The sequence below is a fragment of the Polistes canadensis genome, unplaced genomic scaffold (assembly GCF_001313835.1).
Source record: "Polistes canadensis isolate GaletaPanama2010 unplaced genomic scaffold, ASM131383v1 scaffold_21, whole genome shotgun sequence".
NCBI classification, from domain to species: Eukaryota; Metazoa; Arthropoda; class Insecta; order Hymenoptera; family Vespidae; genus Polistes; species Polistes canadensis.
The window spans coordinates 298,334-321,864 of NW_014569568.1; the positions used below are offsets into that span (position 1 = coordinate 298,334).

Genomic DNA, 23,531 nt, shown 5'->3' on the forward strand with positions numbered 1-23,531 from the left:
TATATACATATATTATTATTATAATTATTATAATAATTATTACTATTATTATTATTATTATTAATAATATTATTATTATTATTATAATCATTATTATTATGAATAATCCTTAACACAGAGCTTTTATCGTTTTGTTTTTTTTTATTAACAAACGCAGGATTATCGTATGGAGCTTGTTGTAAAAAGTTCATTAACCGTATAAAACAATCCTCCGTGTCGTCATACGTATTTCATAGTTGGCCACGTTTCAGTATAAAATTTCCTATTTTCTTTGCCACACACCTTATAAAAATACTCATTTAAAAATACAACTTATTGGTCCAATATGCGTGATACATTTATGTGTATGCAATATTGTATATAACAATAATAACATACAAATAAATGTATATACATTCACACACACATATACATATATACTCAATTATTAGAATTAATCTGTTCTATCACTACACACCTCACAAGCGAAACCTTGAGAGAGAGAAAGAGAATGGAATGTGTTGCGTTTTTATGGTACACGAATAATATGAAAATATTTTTAGCGATTATATTTACAAGACTTACAAGTCACACCTAAATGAATGACACAATCAAATAATCGTGCCTATTGCTATATTGAATCTCGATTTATTATAATCCTTAGTCCACTTTCTTTTCCTTTCTTTTATTTATCATTTTTATCTTATATTTTTTATGATTTTATTTTCTTTTTATTTTTTATATTTTCAAGTGTGTGTATACAAGTAGAACGGATTACGAAATATATCTGCACTATACGAGAAACGAGGTGATTTATTTATTTAAAAACGTAACAAGATCTTTGCATCCTCAATAAATAAAATAGACATAAATAAAAAGGTAACTGAATAGAGCAAATATGCTCGTTGTGAAGGAAAAGTTAAAAAATATTCTTCTCGTATAAACGAGAGAACATTGTTTAGTTCAACAATTAAAATTTCTCTCTTCGATAATCTCTCTTAATACGAATTGATGTAACAACAAGGAATAAACATGACTTCTTCTTCTTCTTTTTCTTCTTCTTCTTCTTCTTCTTAGTAGTACAGATATGTCGAGATCAAAGTACAACAGGTGTGAAAGCATCTCTCTATATACTCGAGTTTAAACTATCTAGCACTCGGATTTATCTTCCTCTACCAATTGCTGAGTATCCTTACCCGAATCAATAGGCGTAGGATCGAGTTCTCTTCTTTTAAGATGAATTTGTGGTGGTTCTTTGTGCTGCACACTGGAAGGTTTCATTTCAGCTGGCACTTCGTACATGCTGCTAGCACTAGTGCCATTGGTAGCACCTGCTTCCATATTCACCGCGTCGTACATTGGATTACTAAAGTCTCTATTTTTGTTACTAACTTCGTTGAGATTATACTCCACATCGAGAGGTTCCTATAAAATCAACAAATTATTTTTTTATTCATTTTAATATTCATTACTTTTTTTTATGTTATATAAATATTTGTTAGAAATAGGAGGACATCTTACCATTCGTTCATGAGCTACTGCTCCGAATTCCACGTTACTTCCTTGCCTAAAGGATACACTTTGAGCACCAGTTAGGCCACCAAGACTACCCGGCTTTCCACTACAGTAGTAGAAATTTTTATTTTATTTTCAAATCCCATATTATTTAATATTACAAATAAATATATATGATATAGATACTTACAATGGTCGTTTCTTTAGTACCATGATCACTGCAGCAGCTCCAAGTAAAACTAAGATCGATACGACAATAGGAATAACGATAGTAGCGGTAGAACTACCGGTTCTCGCAATTATAACACCTATCTCACAAAATTTACCGTCGAAATTATGTCGGCAAGCGCATTTCAATTTATTGTCGACGACTTCTTCACAGAGACCGCCATTCTGGCAAGGGCATACTCTGGGAGCAGGTCGTGCTCTTTGTATAGGTGCATCGCAGTGTCTTTCGCTGGAAATGTGTGGACCAACGTTATCCGGGCACAAACATCTATGTCCATTTGGTACTGCTACGCACAGATGTGTACATTGATTATTGAAACAGGGATCTCGTAACGTCGTGTTGTATCTCAATTGATGATAAATTTTAACTCCACCCGGTGTGGCGATATCGTTGAGTAAAATTTGCGGAACACCTCTACCAAATTTGTCTTGTTTTATTAATTCGCCCGTTTGTTTGGTCGTCCAATATAAATTATTTTCAAATACGTCCAAGGACACTGGATATTTCAAATTTTCACCCTTCAATATGAGTTTACGATTCGTACCATCCAATCGTATAGATTCTATGGTATTCAATTTGCTATCAGACCAATAAAGCGTATGATCCATCGCATAATCGATAGCCAAAGAAGATGGCTTGCCAATTCTATCGGTAACCAATTGTTTACGTTTCTGTCCATCCATCCAAGCTATTTCAATCTTCGGCAGATTACCGGAATCCGCCCATAAAAGACGACCGAGTTGAGGATCCAAAACAATAGAAGTTGGACCATCTAAATCCGTAGTTACGAGACTTCTACGATACCTTCCATCCGATTTCGAAACCATTATTCGTCCAAGTGGTCTAACACCGGTATCGTCAACTTCGCTCCAATACAAATTACCAGAGATCCAATCGACCGCTAAACCGGTTGGTTTTGAATCAGCTGCGAGAGAGAAAAAAAGAAACGAAAAAGATAATAGAAATTTTATTCGATAAGTTTTATCCTAAAATGAATAAACGATATAATTACTTTTCATATCCAAATCTTGTGCATGACCAATTTTCACTTTACCATCCTTGGCATTTATCATGTAGGAACGTTTAATCGTATTGTCGTGTGAATCTATCCAAAAAACGTATTCCTTGGCTGGATCAATATCAACAGCTTGTATTCTCTTTTCATGAGAAATAACATCTATCTCTTCTTTATTATGGAAATTGTAAGCTCTCATTTCTTGCCCATTGGCAAACAGAAGCATAGCCTCGTCGTCTTCGGTTCGGCAAACTCCGCTCAAATTATCCGACAATTGGAATCCTTGTCGACAAGAACACGCGTAAGACCCGTTAATATTTGTACAAATTTGTGAACACTGATGTTGACCTGTCGCACATTCGTTGAGATCTTCGCAACGTTTTCTATTAGCTTTGGAAATTATATAACCGGGATAGCAAGCACAAATGTATCCGCCATCGGTTATATTGTGACAATAGTGAGAACAACCACCTTTGTTGCTGTCTAAACAAGGCTTGAAGTGATCTTTAATAATAAGTTTACGTAAGTTAGGTATGCACACAAAATTCGTATTTGTGAAATAAAAAAAAAAAAAAAGAAAAAGTAAAAGACAAAGAAATTACTTACGGCATCCCAACTCGTCAGACGAATCTCCACAATCGTCGGCAAAATCGCATAATTTCGTTCTCTCTACGCACTTTTTATTCGCGCATTGATATTCCGTAATTGGATCGCAGGAACGAATTCTAGTAGCGCACATGGTCATATTATTTTCATCTGAACCATCTCCGCAATTGTCTATTCCATCGCATAATTGATATCTAACGATACACCTGTGATTGGCGCATTGGAATCTTCTCAATGTATCGCAATTGAAATTGGCTGTTACGAGGATATCGTTGTGTGATTAATATAATTAATAAATATTGAAAAATTAATGTGGCTTATATATAATTATAATTATAAAATAATACAAACTTACCACACATGGATGGATTTTCATCCGATCCGTCACCGCAATCATCGCTTCCGTCACATTTGTCGGATAAAGATACGCAAAGTTTGTTATCGCATTCGAATCGTGATTGTGGACAATATCGTCCACCGGGATATCTTGGTGGACAACCAACTTCATCGCTCATGTCGCGACAATCACGCGTACCGTCGCATTGTAAATAAGCGGCAATGCAATGGCCACTGTCGCATTGGAATGTATTGCTCTGCGTAACACAACAAATTATTATACAATAAAATAATTAATAATTAATCGAATTAACACACACACACACACACACATACAAAAAAATGTTTGAAATATTTAAATAAAATAATAAATTGTTCTATGCACCTCGCACTCGTATTTTGTACAATCCATTTCGTCGCTGTTATCACCGCAATCGTCCTCGCTGTCGCATCTCCATCTGGAAGATATGCACTTGCCATTTTTACATTTAAATTCTGATTCGGAACATTGCCGATATTTTCCTTTGCAAACGGATTCAGCTTCGTCGCTACCGTCACCGCAATCATCGGCAAAGTCACACATCCATTGTTTTGGTACGCATCTATTGTTCGAACATTTGAAGTCCATATTAGGATCACATTTTGGACAACTTTCGGGACGTTCGTCTGAACCATCGCGACAATCATCTTTCCCATCGCAGAAAAGCCATTTAGGTATGCAACGATAATTAGCGTGTCCTGGACAACGTTGCCATCCTTTAGTACAGTTTCTTTGACGACACATGTAAGCAGGCTCGTCACTGTCGTCACCGCAATCATTGTCGAAATCGCACATCCATAATTTTGGTATACATTTTCCATTTTTACAACTGAATTCCGTAAGCGGATCGCATGCACGGTTATCTAAACAACGTAAAAAGTATTATAGAAAAAAAAAAAAAAAGAACTATGCGTGCAAGTAATTGATGAAAAATGTTTTGAAACAATGATACATCGTTAGAATACTTACAACATATAGCTGGATCTTCATCGCTGCCATCGTTACAATCAGCATCCCCATCGCATTTCCACGAATCGTGTATACAACGACCATTGTATTTACATTTAAATTCAAGTTCCGGACATTCTAATGAGCAATTAGCTTCGTCGCTTTTGTCTCCGCAATCATCGGCACCATCGCATACGGTTACGCTAGCAGTACAATTTCCATTAGTACATTGGAATACGCTAGGTCGACAAAGACGCGCAGGACAAATGGCAGACTCGTCTGATCCGTCTTTACAATCTTTTTCTCCGTCGCATCTTCATGAAAATAATAAATGAAATCATTAAAATATTATCTAACAAGTGAAAGAGACAGGGGGGGGAGCAAATAGATGTAGATAATTTGACTTACTTCCAATACCAAGGAATACATTTTTCATCTGGCGGACCACAACGGTGTTGTCCAGCTGTACAATTTGCTATACAAGTTTTTTCATCCTTGCTTAAAACGTATTGATTAGGACATTTGCATTTAGCCGAGGTTACGCCAGGTTGACCGTAACCTTCCAACAAATAAGAACTTGCTGGGGGAGCGATAAGACAGAGATGCGAACATCCACCGTTATTTAATGCACATGGGTTGTTATAAGGTAATTGACGCAATGGGTGATATATGAGAATATCGTAAGGCCTGTGGGTTGTATTACGTAGTATTTGTAAATTAGCACCAGAGAATTTTTCTGCTTTACTGATAGCTTTGAGATTCCAATCGGTCCAATAAATATAATCATCGAATACTGTGATAGCAAAAACGTGGGGTACCGCGGGACCAGAAAGAACAATTCTTCTGTTGTGTCCATCTAGATCAGCGAATGCTATGTAATCCAAATGAGCATCGGCCCAAAATATGCGATCAGTAAAGTAATCTATAGTTAAGGCATTAGGCCAAGCGATGTTATCTTCCCATGTAAGTATTCGAGAAAAGTTGCTGCCATCCATACCTAGTCTTCCAATATATGCCTGTACAACGCAAATATCGAAATAAACAAAACGCGCGTATATAGAATAAAATTATTTTTCTTTTTTTAAATGTGGATTATTTAATCTCATGCATTTAAAATACCTGCAGATGCCAAGAAGTAAAGTACAAATATCCAGTACCAGGATGAACCACGATAGCTCTTGGATCAGCTATTCCAGACCATAAAGTTTTCCTATTGGTACCATCCAATTCAGAAACATCCAAATGTTTCGCATGTCGATCTAGCCAATAGAGTTTTCTTCCAATCCAATCGATAGCAATTCCTTCTAATCCTAAACTATCGTGACGTATAATCGGTTCTTTTTTGCCACCGGCTACAGGTGCTCTAGAAAATTAAAACCCAACGATTCGAATCAATCAATCAATCATTTCTATTACGAATTTTACATTTGAGAGAACAAAAAAACATGAATATATTATAAAAGTAATTAATGTAATACCTGTATATAGTCTTAGCAGTTACATCGCAAAAATATAACATTTCTTGCGTATGATAATCGGCGTCTAAAGCAACAACGTTAATAAGATCTTGATGCATCAAACTGTATCTTCTCGCATCAGTCGACATATTTCTAACGTAATATTTATTAGTGAATATAACCCATGGTTCTATTTTGTCTCTCCTTTTGCAAGTATGTTCATCGGCAGCTCTCTCGTACCAACGCTCGTTACATTTACAATAATATCCACCCGGGGTGTTCTCGCATTGTTGACTACAGACTTGAGGCGTTTCAATACATTCATCGATATCAGCGCAAGCTTTACCATCTTCCAATAATTTATATCCCGGATTGCATTCGCAATAATAACTAGTTGGCGTGTCGACGCATCTATGTCCGCATTGATTCAATTCTGGACGCGCGCATTCGTCGACGTTACAATGAGCTGGCTCATCACTTTCGTCAGCACAATCTGGTTCTTTGTTACAAACTAATTGTTGATCTATGCAGAGTCCATTAGCGCACATAAATTCTCCGGGATTCGGACAGGTTGTATTTTTACTTTTGGATGCTGTCAAAATTTCATATTTTTATATTTCACATCTTTAATGAATCAAAAAGTTTGATAATTAAAAAACATAGAAAAAATCATTGTGTTATTACTTACGACAATCAACTTCGTCCGAATGATCGCCACAATCGTCTTGGCCGTCGCAACGGAATTGTTTTCTAATGCATTTGAAATTTTGACAAGTGAATTCTTGGGCAGTGCACTGTTTGTATTGCGAATTACATATTTTTCCTTCGTCGCTACCGTCACCGCAATCATTGTCGTGATCGCAAAGCCAATTGCGATTAAGGCAACGTCCGTTATTACAGGTAAATTGATTTTCACCGCAAGGAGTTGGTTCAGGACAACGATGCAACGTTACATTTTCATCGGCACCATCAACGCAATCTGGATCACCGTCGCACAACCATTTCTTTGGAATACACTGTGCTCGGTTCCATACTTTATTGGCGGTACACGTAAATTCGGTTTCTTCGTCGCATTTCCTGTCATCTATGGATATCAAAATAAATAGATGTGTATTAAATAATGGAATATTTTAGGAAAATTTCAAGCACAATAATATATATATTGATATATAAACGCTTACTGCACTGGTGTCTTTCGTCTTCATCGGAATTGTCCAAACAATCATTGTCCCCATCGCAAATGTAAATTCTCGGAATGCAATTGCCATTATCGCAAGTGAACAAATCACCGAAACAAGTTCTGCCCTCGGATTGACAATAACCAGGTGGTTCGTCGCTACCATCGAGACAATCATCGTCACCGTCGCAATACCAAGTAGCTGGAATACATCTGTGATTCGGACAACGGAAACTATTGGGAGGACATGTTCTTTCAGCGCAATGTAATGGATTCTCATCGCTGTTATCACCGCAATCATTGTCCCCGTCGCAAAGCCAATACGGTTCAATGCAGATATTGGTTTTCTCGCATTTCAAATAATTTTGCGGACAAGTAGTATTTTGTGGACAACGCTCGTAAGTTTCGTCCGACGTTACGCTGTCCTTGCAATCATTAATTCCATTACAAACTTGGGATTGGGGTATGCAACGATAATTGTCGCAAGTGAATTCGCCATGAGCGCATGGTGGATAAATGCAACCTTCTTCGTCGCTACCATCGCGACAATCGTTCTCATGATCGCATTTCCAAGTTTTAAATATGCAACGACCGTTGTTGCAACGAAATTCGTTCGGACTGCACGAGTGATAAGCTAAAATATAAATCAATTAAAAAAAACAAAACAATGATACGCGTCGACGAATTATAATTATAATTATAATTATTTCATTTGTGATGCGATTAAATGAAAATTAAAAGAAAATTGGCAAAATAACTTACAACAATAGTTGGTATCCTCGTCCGAGCCGTCATTACAATCATCGTCCCCGTCGCATGCCCACATTCTCGAGATGCAACGACCATTTCTACAAGCAAATTTACTAGCGTCGCAAGTTACGTTCTTAGGCACACACATTCTGTCCTCGTTTACGAGTCTGCTATCATCGTTGCATTTACATTCTGCCGATCCATTAACTCCAGGATGACAAGATTGATTACATCCTCCGTTTTTGATGTTACAAGGATTGACCTTACACTTTTGCCTTTCCCCGGAATAAACGAACAGGTCTCTAGGCGAATACTCCAAACGTTTAACTAATTCTATTTTATTGGCACCTGTATATTTGTCAGCACGATATACCCCACGTAGTTGAAGATCAGTCCAATAAATATGTTCACGGAAAACGGTAATGGCAAACGGATAAATCGTTGCGCTGACCAAAACTTCGCGATTCTTTCCATTAAGATCGGATCTTTCGATTTTTTCTCGTACAGCATCGGTCCAATAAAGTATACGATCCTCGTAATCGATGGCCAATCCGCTTGGTTGTAATAAATTCTTATCGATGATCGCTTTTCTCAATGAACCGGCCATGGTAGTGCGGAAAATTTTTCCCGACGTACCGAAACGACCCCAGTCGGTAAAGTAGAGCGATCCGTTGCAAGGATCTACAACTATAGCTCTAGGTCTGTTGACTCTAGCTATCATAACCATGTGCGAACCGTCTAGGTTCATCGCATAGATACTGTTATTAGTATAATCAGCCCAGTATACTTTCTTTTGAGTCCAATCGTACGATATGCCTTCCGGATTGATGTCCTTGTTCAAAAGTGTATGCATTTCGGTTAATGATGGATTTTCAGCTTTCATCCATGCTATCTGCGCCCAGGGCGTTATTTCCGTGAAGAAAAGTTTTTTATCGGCGTAATCGAAATCGATACCAGCAACGTTCGTGAAATTACCAATTGGATTGAATGGAAGACTCGTATTACGTGGATCCAAGCCAATCGATCTTATTTCCGTTCTCGTAGCGAATACCAGATACTCGTTCATATTCTCGCAGGTTTCACCGTCACTAGCCAATTTCCCGGTGGCACAGTCGCATACAAATCGATCATTGGGATAGGCAAAGCATAGTTGTGCACAACCGGCGTTGGCTATCGAACATTGATTCGTAAAATCGGTCGGTTGATTTTTCTGATCGAATATAACGATGTCCCTTAATTTAGGTAAATTCGTTCTAACCGGTATCGGTAAGCTCGTGTTGCCGTGATATTTGCTTGCTTTAAATACCGTTGCCAAATTTCTATCTACCCAATAAACTTCGTCGCCATAAATCGCAACGCCCATCGGATTTGGCAAATTTCTACGTATTATTTGACGATTCCCACCGGTGTAAGACACCTTCTGTATCGTATCCAATTTCGAATCGACCCAATAAAGGTCATGAGTCACGGGATCTACGGTTAAATCGCGCGGTGTGCTTATACCAGATGTAACGATCGACGATGAATTACTACCATCCAAAAATGCTTTACCTATTCTAGGATATTGTCCGTAATCGATCCAATATAAAAATCTTTTTATGGGATTAACTGCTAGTTCTCTTGGTGCATCGGTCATCGTCTTTATAAGGACTTTCCTATGGCTACCGTCGAGCCTGCAAACTTCTACGTAATTATCGTGTGGGAAAACGTTGGCGAAATATAAATTGCCAGCTATCCAATCAATGGTCAATCCACGGATACCATTAGAGCCTATTCCTTGTTTAATAATCTGTTGAAGTTCCGTACCGTTTGGTCTTATACGGAAAATTCCGTTCCATATTCCCCGATTAAATTCAACCCAATAAATCCAATTATTCGCATAATGAACGTCCACGTGTAAAATGTGATGACCAGCACCAGCAATGGGTACCATAGCTTCTTTGGCATCCTTCAAACTGTATCCTCTTGCCACATCCAATTGAGATACAACGGCAAATGTCTTGAAAGGTTCGCACCTGGTGTCGTCAACTTTACGATATTCCATTCCGCAAGCGCATACTCTGGTTCCTCCCGATGATGGGAAACATAGTTGCTCGCAACCACCGTTGTTAACAAGACAAGGATGTGATCCGGTAATGCGTTTCTTATAAATAATCATGGTCTTTAATTCCGAGTCGTTGTCGACTATGGTTGTAGGATTGTCACCGTTTGGAAGATCTACCCTTTCAATTTTATCGTAAACAGGATCTAAAAGATACAATTTAGATTCGTGAACAGCTAGGGCCTTTGGCAAAGCTATATTATTTGCAATTGAAAGAATAGTCCTAACGTTTCGGCCATCTGTGCTCATGGCCATCACAAATGTTGGATATTCCGTACTGAAATAAACTGTTTTACTTGGAATATCTATCGTTATGGCAACTGGCTTTTCAACATTATCCACGAGGACGATTGGATTAGTACCGTCCATATTCACTCTTCCTATTTTCATCGGTATACCAAAACCACCATCGTCAACCCAGAATATATGTCCATCGATTGGTTCGACGCACATAGATTTCGGCCTAGCTACGGATGTTCTGTTGCCGTCGTTCGCTAATACGATTGTCCTAAATCGCGTTTTTCCATCAATTTTAATAGCCTCGATGTTGGAGGCATATCGGTTTCCTATAAACAAATTTCTACCGAACCAATCGAAAGCCATGGTGGAGGGTGACCCAACGATACCGGAATCACCAGCCGGATTTGGAAATTCTGTTTTATTTCCACCGTCATAGGGTATGGTATATATCGTGCCATTTTCATCGTCAGATTCTTTCCCTTGCAACCAATAAATTATTCGATCCTTTCTATCGAAATCAATAACCCGACCATTTTCTACTCCAACAACCGGAGTTATGTAACCGGTTTTAGTGTCGCCAGGTGTTAAAGAAATATCTACGATTTGTGATCCGCGCAATACCATTAAATATGGGGAATCTTCTTGGACGCATTGGAAACCTTTGACTAATTTGTAACCAGCTTGACATTTGCATGTATATCCCAATGGATTACTCGGTGAAAGAAGGCACAGATGATCGCAAGTTTCGCTGTTGCTCGTTGAATTGCAAGGATTTGGTGACATCGGTTGTAATACTGGATGATGTACATGTATAGATAACGGTTGTGATATCAAATGTGATATGACTGTTGGATTAGATCCATAAAATTTATGAGCCGATAATACTCTGTTCAATTGTCTGTCCGTCCAATACATCGTGTCTTCAAATAACGTGAGCGAATGAGGATGCAACAAGTAATGTGAACTAGCTAATACTTGGATTCTCTTACTACCGTCGTACAAGCAAGTGTCAATGAAATCTAATTTACTGTCGGCAAAGTATACCCTTTTATTGGCGATATCCAAGGCTAATCCATTAGGCCAATATATCTTGGTACTGATAATGGTAGATCTATTAGTACCATCCATTCCAATTCTTTCTATACGCGGATTTTCACCCCAATCCGTCCAGAACAACCATCGAGCTTCTGGACTTGGATCCAAACACATTCCACGGGGTTGAGTTATGTTTTCTTTCACAAGTACCATTCTCCTTTCTCCAGTTTCTTTGGCCACTTCAATCGTATTTAATTTCGAATCTAACCAATATAAATTTTGACCAATCCAATCATATGCCAATCCTTCGACTAAATCTAAACCGGTTGATATAACGTCTTGCGGGTCGCTGCCTCTTTCCAATCTAGAGATTTTCTTTAATTTCATGTCAGACCAAAATATTGTTCCCGTATGCATGTTACTAGAAGTTGCTACAACGTTTTCTACGTTTATGGGTACTCTCTCCAAAGCTTGCTCTTGCAAATCAGCAACCAGTATAGTATGCCTATTGGATATAATGAGAAATGCTGCGCTGTGATTTAATGCCTTGCAGGTATGTTTATCCTTTTCAAGAATATAACCATCCACGCAATTACAATGATAACTTCCTTTGTTATTTATGCAAATTTGGGAACAACGACCGGGTGGATCGCATTCGTCCAAATCCCGACAAGTATATCCATCGGAATCGAGTTCCTCGCCTGCCGAACAAGCACATTGAGCTCCTAAAGGTGTACGAATGCATTTGTTGCTGCATAATCCACTCTGATGTTGGCATTCTTCCAAGTCACAGCCTACTCCTTCGTCAGCGCCGTTAGGGCAATCGAATGTGCCGTCGCATACTTGAGTTAAGTTAATGCATCTGTTAGTTATATTTGGACATTTCCATTGTTCCGAGTCGCATTTATGTTCCGGTGGTCCGCAAGCGTGCAGAGTCGTGTCCTCGTCTGAATTATCTCCGCAATCGTCTTTGCCGTCGCATATGTATGCCTTGAAAACGCATCGGGAGTTTTGACACTTGAAATAGCCAGGATGACAATCGACTTGTTCGCAAGTAGGAGGCTCGTCAGATTTATCAGGACAATCTGCCGTACCATCGCAATACCAACTTCTTGGAATACAAATGGACGAGCTAACGCATTGGAATTGTTTATCGGTATTACATTGATCCGGAGCCAATGATGGACAATTTAATTCGTCGCTACCGTCGTTACAATCTGATATACCGTCACATTTGTACGAATCTAAGATGCACATCTTTTTATCGGCACAACTGAATAACGTACTGACACACGTAACTGGTGGACAATCCGCTTCGTCTTGTTGATCGAAACAATCGTTGTCGCCGTCGCATACCCAAGATTGAGGAATACAATGGCCCGATCGTGGACAAGTAAATTGGAAATAAGAACAGGTTTTGGCTGCGCAGAAATCACCCTCGTCCGAACTATCCCCGCAATCGTTTTCAGAATCGCATTTCCATGTAGCCGGTATACAACGGTTATTTGCACAAGCAAATTGATTACTGCTGCACGTTACGTTAGGACATCCTAGTTCGTCGCTGTTGTCCCCGCAATCGTTCTCCGAATCGCAATGGAAACTCATGGGCATGCATCTACCCGATTTACATTGGAACTCGTTGGTACCGCAAGTTGTTTTAGTACAATTTTGCATCTCGTCGCTGTTATCCAAACAATCGTTCTCCCCGTCGCAAACCCATGACTGCGGTATACATCTTTGATTCGCACAAGTGAAATCCCAACTATTAGGACAAGCTTGAACGGGTGGTTCCAATTCTGGATCAGCCGTGCACGTTTTTCCATTGGCTTGCAATCTTTCGCCGTAGGGGCAACCACAAACTTGAGTCAAGTGAGGAGTGACAACATTCTTATTTGTATTGTTATGCGGTATTGCAAAGCAGAGTTTTTCGCAACCACCATTATTTATAGAACAGGTATTTCCCAATGTATAGACTTGTACATCACGACTGAATACTTTAACCCCGTAAAGTCTATTAGAGGCTGGTTCGCGAACGAGAATCGATTCCTGTTCTCCAGTTTTCTTGTGAAGTCGAATTATAGCGTCTAATCTCCAATCGGTTATATACATCCACTGTTCGTGTATAGCTATGGAAAATGGATGTCGTATTAATCTCGAATTAACTGTACGAACGTCCGTACCATCGAGATTCGAATGTTGTACGTGATCGAGTAATGCGTCGCACCAATATAATCTGTGGTTGTAAAAATCAATGGCCAATCCGTTTGGCCAACCTAAAGTTAGATTTTTAAAAACTATCAAATTGGATCCGTCTGCGTGTGCTCTGCTGATATTAGCTGGTCTATCCCATTCGGAGAAAAAGATGTATCCGTGATTTGGATGAATTACGATGGCACGTGGTCGTTTAAGATTTTTCAAGAGGGTTCTCCTGTAAGTTACATTTCGCGTGCTCAATACGTTCAACGTTCCTTTACGCGAGTCAATGTAATAAAGATTTTTGGCAGCCCAATCTACCGCCAATCCTTCGACACCTTCGTTTTGACTCGCCAATACTATTTCTCGACCGGTACCGTTTTGATGTACCCTGTAAATGACGTCTTGCAAGACATCGCTATAGTAAATGTATTGATCATAAGCGTCGTAGTCTAAACCGACGAATCTTGCTCTTCTTGAAACTACGGGCAATATTGCATCGCTGAAACCCTCTATAACCGGATCCAATACGCGACCCTTAATAAATCTTTGTTGGGAGTACATAAGGAACTCTTGGACTAAATTACAATTTCTGAGATCGCTCGATAGTCTCCAACCGATGTCGCAAGCACAACGATAACCCAAACTATTTTCTTGACTCGAGACGGCAGTAACTATGCACATATGTTGACAACCACCATTGTTATTACCGCAAGGATTCGATACGGCTGGCTGAGCTAATGCATGAAGAGCTTTAACAGCCTTGGCATCTCTTACTTTAAACACTGTTTCTATAGAATTACTCACTTGCTTCTTGTCGACACTCATTACCGCCTGTTTCATATTATCCGTCCAATATATCTTACTTTCAAACAAAGTCAATCTCACCGGTGACGGTACTTGTGATCCCTTGACCACAATTACTCTATTCCGTCCATAATAATCGGCAGTTTCAATATAATCCAACAACGCATCGCACCAATAAATTCTTCGTGTTATCGTATCGACGGATATACCGGATACCTTATAAGCTGCCTCGGATACGATTGGAAACGCAGAAGTACCATCCATGTTTGCTCTCAAAACTTGTCTGCTGTCGGCAATGAACATAAGACCCACGGTTGGATCCAATGCGATATCGGAAGGGCTAGTTAGATTAGATCCAAGTACGATCCCATGATATCGTCCGTCCAATTCAAATACGTCTATCTTTTGAACGACCGAGTCAACAATATAAAGCTTCTCTCCGATCCAATCAACTGCGATCGATACCGGGCCCCAGGAAACTGGTAGATATATGTCTAACGCAGAGGTAGCTATGTTACCATTCAAAGATTCCGAATGCACTTTTCTCGTTTTAGTGTCGCTCCAAAACAAAAGATTTCGCGAGTAAAGATAGTCAACTCCGCTGGCACCAGTAGTGTTAGCAACTATCCTTGGATCCTGACCGTTAGCCGACATCCTCCAAATAGCACGATCTTGGGCAACCAATAATTCGAAAGCTGATATATTCTGTGCACGACACTCGTTATTTCCGTGTAATACGTAACCCGGTGCACAACTACAACTGTATGAACCATCCATGTTCTCGCAAATTTGATCGCAGAAGTTCCACTCCATGCACTCGTCTCTGTCTGTTGAAGAAAAAAAAACAAAAAAAAAACAAAAAGAAAGAAACGAAATAAAAGTAATGTAACGTCTCGCACGATTTTTAAATCTACAGATTTTTTATTCGTAAAAAAAAAAAAACATTTGTTTTAAGTTGTCATACCTATGCAATTTCTTGAATCGTTCGCTAGTATTCTACCAGAAGGACAATAACAAACACCACCAGTTGGAGACGGTTGACAACTGAACTCGCAACCCAATGATCCGCACATGCTCGTTGCTAGAAAAGAAGAAAAAATAGGGAAACGATATTGTGAACAATTTTTTTTCTTTTTTGTAGAAAAATTTAATGTATCTTTTTTTTCAAAACTTACAACAAGCAGCTTCCTCGTCGGCACCATCCTCGCAATCGATTTTACCATCGCAGAGTTGAGATCTATTAATACAAAGTGGTTTACCACCTGGTGCACCCTTCGGACACATGAATTTGTGGCTAGGACAAGCTGTCGCCGAACAACCTTTCTCATCAGAACCATCGATGCAATCTAAATAACCGTCGCATCGAAATATCAGAGGTAAGCAAAGTGCATTTGAGCAACGAAACTGGTTTATCGTACACGGTGGAAAACCTAGAAGAATGAAAAATATAAAATAGACCTTTTTATTGTATTCTATTAGTATTCTTTTTTTTTCCAATTTTATAATATAAAAAAAAAGTATAAAACACGGTATACAATATATTTGTATATACTTTATATGTCCCTAGTAAAATTATAGCAGTGGATTTGATTCAAAATATATAGGAAAAAATATATTTTATTATAATTTAAATAATTCGGATATTGAAATAAATTCTAATAATTAATTTTGTGTAAGAAAATTATAAAAAAAAAAGTTTGACAGCGGTGGGATTCGAACCCACGCCCTTTCGGACTGGTGCCTAAAACCAGCGCCTTAGTCCGCTCGGCCACGCTGCCGCTGAGAATTTATCGGTAAATCAAACCCCTTGTTAATAGATAAACTTCATTTTATGTGATTGTGTGATATAACAATATAAATAAATTTATAAAATTTTCTACTTTTTTGTATGGGATATTTTATAAGGAAATATATATATGTATGTTTTATATGTATGTTTTATATGTAATACTAACTGCAATGTTCCTCGTCGCTGTTGTCACCGCAATCGTCCCTGTGATTACATCTTGCACTATGTTCTATACACTTTTGCGTGGTGTTACATCGAAATTCGTCGAGTTGACATGGTGCCTTTACGTTACTATCACATTTTTCTTCGTCCTTTCCGTTACGACAATCCAAATATCCGTCACAAACTTTTTCTTTCGGTATACAAAGTTCAGGATGAGTGCCGCCGCATCTAAAGTCGTCCGGCTGACATTTTCTGTAATCTGTATGCGGATTTGTTCAAACTTTTATAACCATACTTCAAACAACCATCATTTTATTCTTTCAAGTCTGAAGAATATTCCTTACCCTCTTATTGTCAATTTACAACAACAACAAAATTTATATTTCTTCGTAATGAAATGTAACAACACAAATTTGTATATACGAAAATGTATACACGAGGGGTTGATTCAAAAAGTTTGGAGTCTCAATAAAAAAAAAAGTCAAAGTTCGATTGATTTAAAAAAAAAAAAAAACCCCCACCCTTTATATTTTTATCCATAAAATTGTATACTTCAAATATCATTGCGAATATAAATGAATGAAAATTGACGATAAGAGATTAAATTACGAATACTTTTGTGATTTACTGTACATGTGTAAACGTATGTAACGTTGGAAGAAAATAATTAAACGGACGGATTTCGTTAAACACTGATTACGCTCTCATTATAACATAATTAAGTATAATCTCTGTAGTAGAGGTAGGAAAAAAAAAAAGAAAGAAAGAAAGAAAAAACTTTCACCGTAAAAACCTTTTACCCATAACGTCAAAGGCCAAGAAAATGGTTTTTAAATTAATTACGTCATCGAGAAAATAGGATACACTTGAGTTATCACGCGCAACCCCTCAATTAGTTTTATTCATTGGAGTGCACTTGTACCAGTGCATAAAGACGAAACGAATCCCCTCTTTAGACTCATTCACTGTAACTACCGGAAATTAACACACGCGCATACACCTCGAATATATCACAAAGGACAATATCGTGCGAGGAAACGAAGGCCATCGACGAAACCTAATGTCCCAGGATCATCTGATTATCTTTTTATTTGTTTATTATTATTATTATTATTATTATTATTATTATATTATGTTCTTTTTATTTATCATAGTAATACGTAATGATAAATTATGACATAATTATTGAATGTTTTAGCAACGTGTGTTTTTTTTTATTTTATTTAGAAAAGTATCTTAAACGTTACGTGTATATATGTATATTTATATATGTGTATACGTGTGCATATATATATATATATATATGAAATCACTAACACGAGTAGCCCCACGCATTTAACGACGTATTCATTATCATTCTAAGCTACATTAATGCTTTCAATTACGGTCTGGTCGATTTAGCAAAGCTACTGGCACAGCTTGTGTGTGTGTGTCTTAACTTCTCTTACTGAAAGTAGTGTCAAGTGAATTACAAAGTCTGTACAAGTCAAACGTAAACTTATAATTAGTTTAGATGATAAATGTTCTCGATAAGGGAAAGATTAATTTATCTATAATAATCATAATTAGACAAAAAAAAAAAAATACTGAAGGATAATCATTTCTAACAATATTTATGTGAAGATGAATACAAATTTATATAAAAAAAATTTGATATATTTGTATAAACATTTTTCATTGTTACTTGATTCCGTTATTTATTACTGAAACTAATTTTAAATATATATCACTTAACATTCCATTTAAATTTGAAATGATAAAATGAAATCATATGTATGAGATATAACTTACACATACGTACACCACTAAGTCACACAGGTGTATTCGTATCCGTTTCAAATGTGATATTTAAACAATTTATCATATTTCCAGTAGAAACATATTTAAGGATTGTCCAAATTTGAAATTGATATAAATTTAATTGCAGTTTGGGGGGGGGGTAAGAATACTCAAGAGTATATTAATTGCAAGAATTTGTGATATCAAAAAAGAATGAATTATTATTTTGTCGAATATTACATTTTCTATAACGATACATCAAAGAGAAAGCATTTACGATGCTGCTCTTTATAAAGTTCATGCTAATCCAGGATACTTATTGTTAAGTCGACAATGAATGTGGCATTAGAATTAGTTAGGAAAGTTTCTAGCTTTGCTGGATGATGATGATGATGATGCTTGTTCCATATACGAAGTATGAGAAATCTCGTAATAATATTCACATTCTGATGTAATAACTGTTCATCGACTTTTATATACACTTTTAACATTACTAGTGCACACATATTTTGTAATGGAACGGTTAAAAAAATAAAAATAAAAAAAAATGTTTAATAAATAATAATAATAATAATAATTATATAGATGTGTGTATACGACGTCTAATCGTTACAAATTCTTTTTCGATCGAATATCATACTATAATCATATTCCTTAGCGAATAGTATACTATAGTATCTTATTTATATCGTTACGTTTCAAATACTCATATTTCATTGATAAAAAAAAATCTCCGATTTACTTTTCGAATTAATACACGAGTCATTTCTTACGAAACATCTTTTTCAAGATTATTAACCCCCTTATTATGGTCGAATTTTGGTTGTTTATTCGCCATTTAAAAGAATAATTTATTAACAAATATTAACTTTTAAATACAAACGAAACTATTATTAACACGTTCCGTACCAAGCGTGATTTCGTTGAGTTTCCTGCCGGCCTAAGTTTTACTGTCGGCGCGCTAGAACGATAGCGGAGAGATATGCGGGAATATAAACAATGTAACCTCTAGTAGGTCCCGTGCATTGTCGATTATCTTTATTTACATTACTATCGACCTATGAAATTTATAAATTGTTTTCTTCCGAAATAATCTTATATGTAAGTTTATTTTTATTGTGAAATGGTGGCACGAGATGATCATAATGGTATCGTAGTACTAAAATGGAGAGATGTTCGCGATGTCAGAATCTTATCCACAAAACATCCTCTCATCATGACTCAAAGCTCTGATTCTACAAATCGCGGTCGTCCTTCGAAAATGAAGCCTTTGACGATAATAGAGTACAATATTGGTAAAAGTGGCATCGACAGAAGCGACTAGATGGTGTCATATGCAACAAACATACGAAAAAGCATCAAATGGTATCGCAAATTAGCAATATATTTACTTTTAGGGACAACGATCGTAAACACACATATAGTGTATCAGAGAGCTACACAACAAAAAAATAGAGATAAGAAAATTTCGTGAATTTTTAGTCACAGAATGGTTGTCCTCAAAAAATACTGTGCCCAACACTAATAGACACGAAAGAAGGAATCTGTCTCACCACTTGGAGATTCGCAAGAATCAACAGGGCAAGCCTGTAAGAAGGATGTGCGTACTGTGTTACCAAAAGAAGAAGAAAAACGTAGGACGCCAACAAGCAAAAGAAAACCTTAAAAAAACGACAACTTATTGTTTGAATTCCCCAAAATCGCCACATATGTGCTTGGATTGTTTCAACGAATATCATACGACATAGTATAATGTAATATCTTATCCTATATAAATTAATTAAAACTAGAGTGTTATTTGTGTATTTTTTCAATTTTCATGTTGTATATTCTATATTTATACTTCAGAACTTGTTCCAATAAATTTCTTTTCAAAATGCAACAGAAAATCATATTTACCTTGAACAAGAAAAGCGTAACCCATATATGGGTTACGTGGGCCCAACGGAAACATGCCCGTAACCAAAGTACGGGTTACGCGGGACGGAACGTGTTAATGATATCTAAATGTAATACCATATTTCAAACTAAAGTTGATTATTTGTATAAGGAAACTCAATTGTTATAGAAAAGAGGTTAGAAAACGATTTTTAGACGCCATATTGGAGTACAACATTTAATTCAACAGGACACAAAATATTGTTATTTTATCTTCGTATTAAAAAATACCAATAATTAAATGATAAATTATATTCTTTGTTTTATTAATAATGATCATTAATTTGTACGTAGTTATTTCGTTCGTTATTGTTTAATGTTTATAAGCCGTTAATTTGAACAATTATTAATCAAACACACATAGAAATCATTTTTTTTGTCGGTCAAATTAACTTTTTTATATAAATAATAATAATAATAATACGTAAGAGAGAGAGAGAGAGAGAGACGACTTATCGAACAACCCTTACGTAAATCTTTATAGTTCATCTAAAGATAAATTTGGTCATTTATAATTTGCATTTAAATAAGAAAAATAAGTATAAAAAAAAAAAAAAGAAAGAAACATTGATAATATCATTTCTATCAATCTTCACGTTAGAAAATATATATGGATAATAAAGATAAAAATAGAAAATTTTCTATCTTTTCTCTTTTTTTCTTTCTTTTCAATGAATAATTATCATATAAAATTGTTTCATCGTTGAATACATATAATACATCTTGGTAGAAATTATCGCATAGAAAACGAGTTATGTATATCGCATGCAATGCACATTAAGAAAAGGAAAGTCTGCGAATAAACTTAAAAGATGAGATATAAAAAGATAAGAAAAATAAAAAAAAAAAAAAAGACATTCATCAGATATCTCAAAGAAGAGTTCAACTTGATAAACCTGTTTCTAAATATATTTGTCGGATACATTGAAGTATGTATGATTTATTAATCCAAACATTTTCTATTATTTCGATTATTGGATAATTTAGAAAATCATTTTGTTCACCATTTTCTTTTTTTTTCTTCTGTGTGTGTGTATTTTAAAAAATATAATTAAGTGAAGTGTTTAGAAAAAAAAACAAAAAAATACTCACGACAACCATCCTCATCGGAGCCGTCCACGCAATCCACCGTAATGTCACATTTTTGATGTAACGGTATGCAATAAGTTTTGTTGAAAATATATTGGCCGCAAGTAATTTGACCGACTTCGCAATCGGGTGGTGCTATGAACAAAAAAATAATAAAATTATGAAATTATAAAAATATATTAAAGTCAATTAATATTAATAGAGAGAAAGATATTGCGAGAACACATTTGATTCGTAGAAATAGATTAGAAAGAAATATAAAATGAATCACAAAGCGTTGGGAATCATTTTCTGCTATAAAAAAAAGAAAAGAAATCAAATTCTAATTAAATCATAATGATGACGAGATTGATACATATATTTCTAATTGTAAATTAAATAATACGAGAAAATATATATAAATTGCAATTTTTTTGTTTTTGTTTGTGTAAGAATCTCAATTGCAGTCAATACGATAGAAATAAAATCAATAGATAAAAAAATGTTTATCGCATAACAGACATAATAGTGACAACACGCGATGATCAGTAAAATAATTATTTAACTTACGTAACACAGAGAGAAAAATATAAAATAAAAAGAAATACGATATGTATCATCAACAATGTAACAATAAAAATAATAATAATTATTATTATTATTATCGATATATATATATATATATATATCAAGTATAAAACGTAACAGTTTTCCTGTTTTCGATTAAATAAAAATAAAAATCTATGTTTCTCGTTTTGATTTGATCATTCGACGAATCTCGCGTGCCGGAAATTAAATAATTTCGAGAGCGAATTCATTGAAATTTTTCCATGCGACAAATACAATCATCTAACGATATATACATTTCAATCTTATTATTTTATTATTAATTACATTTTAACAAAAAAAAAAAAGATTTCGTAGGATAATGAAACAAATCAAACAAACAATAATAAGAAGAAAAAGAAAAGAAAAATGATTATTAAATTATTAAATTTATCATAGACAGAGAAATTAGATTGTCGAATCATCATCAATCAACACCATAATCATAATCATAATCATCATCATCGTTCTCAACTCGATTAAATTCGAACGAATGAAATATGTTCGAATTCTTTGACGTAAGAAATAAAAACGAAAAAGAAAAAGAATAAAAAGAAGAAGAAGAAGGAAAAGAAAAGTCTCTGGTTTAGCGGTCAAATTAAAAAAAAAAAACGTAAATCGTGGCAGTGGGTCCCCATTTTGTCGAGTGTCGTTGATTCGTTCGTTCGTTCGTTGATTCGTTGGTTCACTAGCGGAACTTTTGCACGTCGCACTTGAAAGAGGGTCATCAACGTCCTCTTTCTACCTTCCTACCTACCTACCTACCTATCTACCTTCCGGTTTAACATCGTCTACCGCATAACAAACGTTTCTTCGAAGGTAACAAAAAAAAAAACAACTTTGGATAAGAATGAGAGTGCACAAATGGGAAACGAGAACGTTTCGAATCGTCGTAATTTTTCTACACGATTGTCTGGGTGATGGGGGGGGGGGAAAGAAAGTAAATCAAATAAATCAAAGAATTTGCAAACGAATCTATAACCCCCTTCCCCCCCCCCCGCCTTTCTGCATACAAAAATCTTGTCGGTGAAAAATAAATAAAAGGAAGGAAAAAAAATCGAATGAAGTTTCGATTGTTATGTGAATATTTGTTTATAAAAAAAAAAAAAAAAAAAAAAATCCTGCTAAGTTAGCCTATGATATCATTTCTTTTATATTTATTTATTTATATTTATTACGATAAATCGCTCTTAGAAATAGCAATTAAAAAAAAATAAAAGCTATTATAACAGGAACATAAAGTCTTAATAAAATAAGGAAGATTAATTATAGATATTTATTAAACGATTAACGAAACTCGACAATTTATCTCCCCCCTCCCCTCCCCTCCCCCCTTTTCTACCCCCCTACTCCTTTTAATTCGTAAAAACAGGAACGACGTCAATTATTATAAATTCTTCGTAGGTTGAAAATGTATATACATATATATATATATTACGTTTATGTGTAAATGCATGATTTTGTTTGTACTTACGACACGATTGAAACTCGTCCTCGGCGTTCTCGCAGTTACGTTCATAGTTGCAAACCAATAATGCCGGTATGCACTTTCCGTCGAGACATTTGAACATGTTAAGCCCACAACCGCTGCCATCGCCTGTTAACAAAAGGAAAAAAAAAAATAAAAAGAGATAATTTACAACGCGTTTTTGTTATAAATCGTCGTATAAATATTTCAACCTGAAAAAAAAAGAAGAAGAAGAAGAAGAAAAAAAACATTTCGAACGATTTATACAGCAGAGAATTATATCTGATTAAAAA

At 35.9% G+C, this 23,531-nt stretch overlaps 1 protein-coding gene and 1 non-coding gene across 4 annotated transcripts in view; both read right to left on the reverse strand.

Moving 5' to 3' along the window:
• Positions 1 to 126: 126 nt before the first annotated feature.
• Positions 127 to 23,531, reverse strand: part of LOC106793961 (low-density lipoprotein receptor-related protein 2) — a 59,152-nt gene continuing 35,747 nt past the window's right edge. For 2 of the 3 annotated variants that reach the window (XM_014761275.1, XM_014761274.1), the window contains 19 exons: positions 23,245 to 23,367; positions 21,189 to 21,320; positions 16,384 to 16,638; positions 15,604 to 15,858; positions 15,393 to 15,509; positions 8,065 to 15,255; positions 7,307 to 7,936; positions 6,814 to 7,209; positions 6,147 to 6,717; positions 5,788 to 6,031; positions 5,077 to 5,684; positions 4,690 to 4,982; positions 4,066 to 4,583; positions 3,700 to 3,937; positions 3,345 to 3,599; positions 2,736 to 3,242; positions 1,685 to 2,648; positions 1,501 to 1,603; positions 127 to 1,404 (listed from right to left, as the gene is read on the reverse strand). In XM_014761275.1, the coding sequence (XP_014616761.1) occupies positions 1,129 to 1,404; positions 1,501 to 1,603; positions 1,685 to 2,648; positions 2,736 to 3,242; positions 3,345 to 3,599; positions 3,700 to 3,937; positions 4,066 to 4,583; positions 4,690 to 4,982; positions 5,077 to 5,684; positions 5,788 to 6,031; positions 6,147 to 6,717; positions 6,814 to 7,209; positions 7,307 to 7,936; positions 8,065 to 15,255; positions 15,393 to 15,509; positions 15,604 to 15,858; positions 16,384 to 16,638; positions 21,189 to 21,320; positions 23,245 to 23,367 (13,676 nt within the window). In that variant the 3' untranslated portion in view covers positions 127 to 1,128. The remainder of the gene's footprint in view (positions 1,405 to 1,500; positions 1,604 to 1,684; positions 2,649 to 2,735; positions 3,243 to 3,344; positions 3,600 to 3,699; positions 3,938 to 4,065; positions 4,584 to 4,689; positions 4,983 to 5,076; positions 5,685 to 5,787; positions 6,032 to 6,146; positions 6,718 to 6,813; positions 7,210 to 7,306; positions 7,937 to 8,064; positions 15,256 to 15,392; positions 15,510 to 15,603; positions 15,859 to 16,383; positions 16,639 to 21,188; positions 21,321 to 23,244; positions 23,368 to 23,531) is intronic. The other variant, XM_014761276.1, reaches the window with a different exon arrangement.
• On the reverse strand, positions 16,127 to 16,206 carry Trnal-uag. The gene has a single exon. It is a non-coding gene; the product is annotated as a tRNA-Leu (tRNA).